The sequence below is a fragment of the Archocentrus centrarchus genome, chromosome 11 (genome assembly GCF_007364275.1).
Source record: "Archocentrus centrarchus isolate MPI-CPG fArcCen1 chromosome 11, fArcCen1, whole genome shotgun sequence".
Lineage (NCBI taxonomy): Eukaryota > Metazoa > Chordata > Actinopteri > Cichliformes > Cichlidae > Archocentrus > Archocentrus centrarchus.
This window is the reverse complement of record NC_044356.1, coordinates 1,796,624-1,803,328: the sequence shown is the minus strand read 5'-3', so window position 1 is coordinate 1,803,328 and position 6,705 is coordinate 1,796,624. Positions and strand designations below refer to the sequence as shown.

The following is a 6,705-nucleotide window of genomic DNA, read 5'->3' as shown; positions in this document are numbered from 1 at the left end:
TTCCAGTCTGTGAAGTTTAACAATGAATAATGGGAATACAACACCCGTCTGTTTGCTTGGTTTATTTTTATGTATTAGAACTGATTATTCTCATGATTTAGGAAGTTTGTCCGAAAGCTCTTGGAACCAAAAGCATAAAAATAATTTTTTAAGCGAACAGTTAAATCTGGAAAGCTGTAAAGAATTCCCGAACAATCAATTTCACCACAAAAAGCAGCAAAAGTTTTCTGCAGATTACAGAGATGAGTTTAAATTTCCCCAAACATTCAGTCTTTGATTCACTGAGTTGTAAATGTGGTCAGAAATGGGGGAAAAAAAGAGAAAAATTAAATATTACATACATTTTGTCTGAGATTTTTTCAGAGATATAAATAACAACAATATGCAAAACAGTCATAGATTTCAGATTTATATGTTTTCCAAAGTGGGAATTATTAATTTCAGAGAACCTAAGATCACATTTTGACCTCAAAATAACTTCAGAAGTTCTAATAGTTTTTATTCAGTGTTGAAGCAAACGCTGTTCTGTGTTGTACGTATGCGGCACTGTTTCATCCCCTCTAATGTTCAAGGAATGAAAAAACACCAGCTGTCATTTTAAAGCATCATGTGACATCAGAAAGTAAAACAGCACTCCATCATTATTTGATTACATTCAACTAAGAGGCAAAAGAAGCTCGACTATTTAAATCTACCACACAAAGCAGCTGCAGGATATTATCATTATTTTTATCATTATCATTATTTTTATCATTATCTTTATTTTGAAGAAGTGACAGAGATGAGCAGAAAGAGTAAATTTGCTGAATTTTTTCACTTCTGCTTGAAAAACGAGTTCAAACTGTTAAGATTCGTGTCTCTCTGTATCAGCAGTCGTGTCCATGTTGTGTGGGTTTGGTCCAGATGTCCTGCAGCGCTTCTGCAGAGCAGAAGTGACCAAACAGGCCATTGTAGGGGTGTCCATAATGAAGTAAGGAGTCATTTCCCAAAATGGGGGAACCCAAAAGGTTGTTCTCATTAATTACAGTGTCAGTAAATGATTTATTAACCATAAATGTATAATTTTTTTTTAAAAAGAATGGGACATGTAGAGAGGAGGTTTAGAACTGAACTTGTAGTGGTCATCAACACTAAACTTTATTACTCTATGACTTTATGAGAAGAAGACCAAAAACGTCCTTTTTCACGCTCCGATCTGAGAGTGCGTCTTTACGCTGGAACAGGAGCTCCCAAAGTCAGTGCCAGGTTACAAGCACCACATGACGTAGGACCACAAGAAAAACGCACACATCAAACACACACCTTTTCTTGTCACACTCATGGTCTCAGTCTGAGAACCCCTGCACTGCGTGCGCACACACACACACACGCATGCGGCTCAGTTTAAATTTACAGCTCACAAACTTTCACCATCTGCTGGCTATAATGTGCAAGATTCATGTGTGTGCAATGTTCATACAGAGGAAACTCAGAGAAAATTAAGTGTTCGGAAACTCAGGAGAAGAACCAACATTGTGTGAAGAGCTGAGCTGCTGCGTTTGGCAGCAACACCTGTAAAGACATCAAAGTGAGAAAACAAAGGTTACTATTTTTTTTTATCTTAATGGTCTTAAGTTCCTCTTTAGCAATGGTATCCTTTTCAGATGCAGACCCTCTGCTGTTAACATGCTCTTAGTGGGCCTCAAAAATGTCCTTTTCTCACCTGTTGGAACATTTTCCAGCCTCTCCTGGACTCTGTGAGATGTGGATCGTTCTGTGGGACAGACCGGTTACATGTGATTACAATTCCAGTAAAAATGCAGCTTCAGGACGAGCTGAAATCAGAAAAGACAAACCGCAGACGTCTTTGCCGGTACGACTCTGCTGGGAATTACTTGTTGCTTCAATTGATATTTTCTGTTCTTCTGTTTCGGCAGCAGAAACACCAGCTGAGCCCAAAATAGATTTCCTGGTTTAAGTCTGTATTTTAAATCGCTGTTTACTGTGAGTCGGAGCTTTCCCACGCTTCACCGTCACTGACTTTTTGTCATGAGATAATGCTGCTGCTGAGATGCACAACATGGACAAAACCACTGGGCCACACCTCTTAATCTCTGAATACAGATATTTTCAATATCTGACAACCGCTCGAGTAGCTCCTGTAGGTGGGCCAGTACTTTTGTCCATATTGTATGCATCTCAGGAGTACACCCTGTTTATTAGAGCACATGTGTGGAAGACGCTGTTTCTAAAAGTATTTTTGTGCGTGTGTGTTTATTGCAGCATCCAGTAAAGTATCATACAAAATCATGTATCTGCAAACTGTGCAGAGACAGCAGGCATGCCGGTGTCAGGCATGCTTAAATGATACACCTCTGACTCTGACCACAGAAGCTCCACCCACTTGTTGTTCAGTGTTTGTGAGGGGCTGCCAATCAGAAGAAGGCTGGAGTTAAAAGTGGAAGAGCTGAAACGGATCGTTACAGGCAGAGCGTAAACTGAGGGGCTGTCTGTGAATACTTGTGCCTAACAGTAAAGTTATGTGAGAAGTTTCCAGATTTAATTTTCAGAAATGGAAATCTGAAAATCAAATTTCATCGGAGAACTTGGCCAACAAATTATCAGGAGGTTGTCACAACTGGCCATTTTGTGCTGGTAATAGTGTACAGCAGCCATATGTATGCTGAGAACAATGCTGGTTTTTATTTTTGCTAAGATAAAAAGCCCCAAAACCAAAAGAATTACGAGGACAAGCTGAACTCCCGTTACAGCGTTTGAGCTGTAAGTGATGAGTGCCAACGTTCTCATGAGCAAATGTTATTTCACACATGAATGTTTTCACTGCTGCTCACACAGTCCAGGACCTTATATTGAAATGCAACCGTGCAGAAAGCAGCCACTGTGCTCCTGAGCACATGTCCTCTGCTCCCCACGCTGCTGCAGGTCTTTTGGCAGTTTGGGGGCTGAAACCAAGGAGGACCTATTCTTCTTATGATTGGCCATTTTTAACCCTTTGTAACTATCGGTGGATTGCTTTAATACGTTTGTATAACAATACCTTGTTAATTTCCACCACATATTGTCTAAAGTTGGATCATAAACCAAATTCAGCCTGTTCCCGGCAGGAGCAGGTATGTCCTCCTGTGCTCGCCCAGCAGAATCTCAGGCAGGTCTGGTGGCTGCTTAACACTCAGGGCTGCTGAATTTGTGCAGACTTGCACTGTGAGACTGTATGTGAGTACCTGCTGACATGAAATCATGTTTTCTCAAGAACAGTTTTATCGCCCTTGTGACAGAAATTTGGTGCCACCTCACCTTCCACAGTGAGCTGCACAGTGCTGATGGAGAGGCCCTCTTCATCCAGGACTTTGTATATTCCTTCATCTGATGGTTTTAATCTCTTCACCGTCAGCTGCTCAAGCAGCAGATGTTTCTCCAGACGCTGACTGTTGTTGTCCCCCCTCATCCACATGTCCGACCATTCCGAGCTGTTTCTGTGGGGAAGAATTGAAATAGTGTCAGAACGCGACAGCCGCACGCTCAGCAGAAACATGCCAATTAAATGTAAGGAGGGTGCAAAGTTCTGAAGAACAAAATGCTTGTTTGCAGGTAAGCAGCTCACCTGCCCTGGAAGACCACTCGCACTGAGTGACGGGTGTGGAGCTGCAGAACCATGTCCTCACCTGGCCGATGTGACTGATAGGATTTATGGTCTGAAAACAAAAGTCAGATTCATCAATAAAAACAGAAAAAATATTTGATGAAAGAAAAGTGAAATGAAAAATTAGGGAAGCTAGTTGTGACATGATATGAAGAGTGTAAATGAGAAAAGAGTCAAGATCAGAAGCACTCAAATGATGAGAAGTGTAGTGGATGGGTATACATGACAAAATTTAAACTATTAAATGATATCCAAACATGTGGAATGAGAAAGTGGAACGTGACTAGACCAGGAAAACTAGAATATGAAAAGAAATTGGAGAAAATAAAAATCAGTTAATAAAAAAAGAACTAAAAATAAAACATCCATGCAAACCGCACACTGACCGTTCACAAACAGGCTGACGCCCTGGATGAAGACCCGCGTGGTTTTGGACCTCGCTCCCTCCACCACCATGAAGCTGTCGTATCTCCCTGCGTCTCCAATCTGAACGTCGCTGATGATCAGAGAACAATTCCCCGACCCCAGCTTCTCCTCGGGGACCCTCACCCGGCCCTTGAACTCCGGCGCCTGCCACTTCTTCTCCCCCCACTGTTCGAAAACCGTGTCCATGGGGGTCACCCACTGGATGTGGCAGGTTGGCAGCGCCACCTCGCCCAGGCGTGACTTCCAGCTGCAGGGAAGGATCGCCTCCTCTCCTGCCATATAGGTGATGGACAGCTGCTGCGTGGCGGAGGAAAGCGAAGAGGAGTCTGGAGGAAGGAAGGAATTATAGGTAATAGAGTAAAAACATCCTCACAAACAGGGCTGTTCTTTGAGCGTTGAGCTTTGATCTCACCCTATCCCTGCTTCCTCCTGTCACCCCACCCTTCTGCATGTCCTCCTCCACTAAATCCATGGACCTCCTCTGTGGTCTTTCTCTTTTCCTTCTGCGTCTTCATCATCCTTTCTCCAATATATCCACTCTCCCTCCTCTGCACATGTCCAAACCATCTCAGTCTCACCTCTCTGACTCTGAGCTGTCCCTCTGATGGAGTTATTTCTAATCCTGTCCATCCTCACTCCCAATAAAGATCTGGACATCTTCAGCTCTGCCACCTCCAGCTCGACCTCCTCTTTGTGTCAGTGCCACCATCTCCAAACCATCCATCATAGCAGGTCTCACTTGGATTTAGTAAACTTTCCCTTTCGCTCTTGGTGGTGGATTTGTTGGTTTTCTGCCCATTGCTCATCTTTTCCTCACATGACTGGTCTCCCACCCACTCTTGCTGCTCTCCTTCTTTAACAAATCACCCCTGACTCTCATCTCCACCCACTTTACTCTGCCTGCACTCTGTTTTTCACCTCTCTTGTGCACTGTCCATTGCTTTGGATGATATTTGAACTCATCCAGCTTCACTATCTCTGCTCCTTGCATCTTCATCTTTCTGCCTGCCTCCCTCTCATTCACACATGTATTCTGTCTGGCTTCTACTAATTTTCATTGCTCTTGCCCCCAGAGCATACCTCCACCTGCTCCCTGCTCTCACTGCAAACATCACAGTCCACAGAAACTCTGCCTGACCTCATCTGTCAGCCTGCTGGGGATACATTCTTATATATCTCACCCTAAACTTTATTAAGACTTAAAGTTTGAACTATGATTGATGCTACTTGACTGACAGGTGGATGGCGACATGGGTGGCTGTAGCTGCTACTGTAGCTGTCTGCTAGGCTTCACCTCAGCTAGCCGGAGTCTCTGAACTGGGCCTCTGGACTGTGTTTTGTGCTGTTGGAGCCTTCTGGAGCATTTTTAATGATCTGATCAATAACGTTTAACTTACAGATGAAAAGAAGTCTGTGCTTCTTCTCATCTGGTATTTATTAGTCTGCTAGGTAACACTAATTAGCAGGTATGTGTGATACACCTATACTGTCTAAACAGGCTCCAGGAAACGAAAATGTGATTACCATAAAGTTAAACTAGCTTTATGGTAATCACCATTTTCATTATTATGCAAGTTCACATGGTTTCAGTGGGTGACATCAGGGTGGTCCCTTCACGTGGCCATGGGAGGAATACAGGCTGTTCAGCCAACAGAGAGAAAAAGGCTGATACTCACCAACTAAAGCTCCAGCCTGGAGACATTGTATGAATATGAAAAACCTTAAAGAAACACAAGAAAACACGTCATTAGATCAAACTGGATGGGCAGATTCCATAACTGAGCATTTAGGATGAAGCTCTTTATTCATCCTAAACACTCAGAAACACATTAAAGACACAAAAAGGCCACACAAACTGCCATCCCAACAAACACCCTGCATTAACGCATAAATGTGGAATCCGAGTGCAGAAAACAGGTGGTTTCAGTTTACTGAGCCAGCTGTTTCCAGCTGTTTGCAGCTGTCTACGCCGCACAGCTGAAACGAAACTTGGGGCGCGTCAAATGCTGCACATGACAAACATGCGATGTGTCTGTGCACGCCAAAGTTTCATTTCTGCGCACGGACACGTTTCCGCAATAACGAAACCGCCACTACTGCGTCTGCGCGGAGCATCCTGAGGGTCAACGCAGGTGTTCAAACGGCACATCAACAATACACCTGTCTCCCTGCACGCCTGCAAATATGCCCAGTAAATGCAACCCAAATTCAATGACCCCCGCATATCTGAAGGCTAAAGCATGTTCAGAGTTATTATAAAGAGACATCATAACTGAAAAAAGACCAAAAACAGAAAAACGTGAGAAAATGAGATAAATCGGAGGTAAATGAAGCGCCGCAGCAGGAGAAGGAGGAGGTACCTCAGGTCGTACCAGTGCCGCCGGTTGACCGTTTCCATGATGTTCGCACCTGGAGGTTCAGTTCAGTCTTCTTCTCCGTCCTCCGCGCGCGGCTCGTCTATTCTGCTTACTGCTGACCGGCCCTCCGCGAGCAGTCTTCGCGAGCGCTCCCCAGTTCCTCCCAGATCGTGTCAAAATAAAAGCATATTATTATTATTACGTTTTTTCACAGTGCTAGCTGCCTGTAGTAACATGAGTCTGAATCTTAAGCATTGTCTTTTTTAACCAAAAACTTACACT

The 6,705-nt window shown here is 43.6% G+C and overlaps 1 protein-coding gene across 2 annotated transcripts; it reads right to left on the bottom strand.

Annotated features, from left to right (window-relative positions):
* Window positions 1-49: 49 nt before the first annotated feature.
* igldcp (Ig-like domain-containing protein) lies at window positions 50-6,554 on the bottom strand. 2 transcript variants are annotated; one of them, XM_030740513.1, is made up of 7 exons: window positions 6,439-6,554; window positions 5,743-5,786; window positions 4,027-4,392; window positions 3,602-3,692; window positions 3,295-3,473; window positions 1,703-1,753; window positions 50-1,551 (listed from the first exon to the last, which is right to left on the bottom strand). In XM_030740513.1, exons 1-7 carry the CDS (start codon window positions 6,462-6,464, stop codon window positions 1,469-1,471), a joined length of 840 nt encoding a protein of 279 aa, XP_030596373.1. In that variant the 5' UTR covers window positions 6,465-6,554; the 3' UTR covers window positions 50-1,468. The 2 variants fall into 2 exon arrangements, with proteins under 2 accessions (XP_030596373.1, XP_030596372.1); XM_030740512.1 differs by having other exon boundaries at window positions 6,427-6,548.
* Between the last annotated feature and the right edge of the window lie 151 nt (window positions 6,555-6,705).

Coding starts and splice junctions, on each gene's coding strand:
- igldcp (XM_030740512.1), bottom strand. CDS start 6,464: ATGGAAACGGTCAACCGGCGGCACTGGTACGACCTGAG. Junction 5,787..6,426: donor CGGCACTGGTACGACCTGAG/GTACCTCCTCCT, acceptor TGTTTCTTTAAG/GTTTTTCATATTCATACAAT. Junction 1,552..1,702: donor GCTGGAAAATGTTCCAACAG/GTGAGAAAAGGA, acceptor ATGTCTTTACAG/GTGTTGCTGCCAAACGCAGC.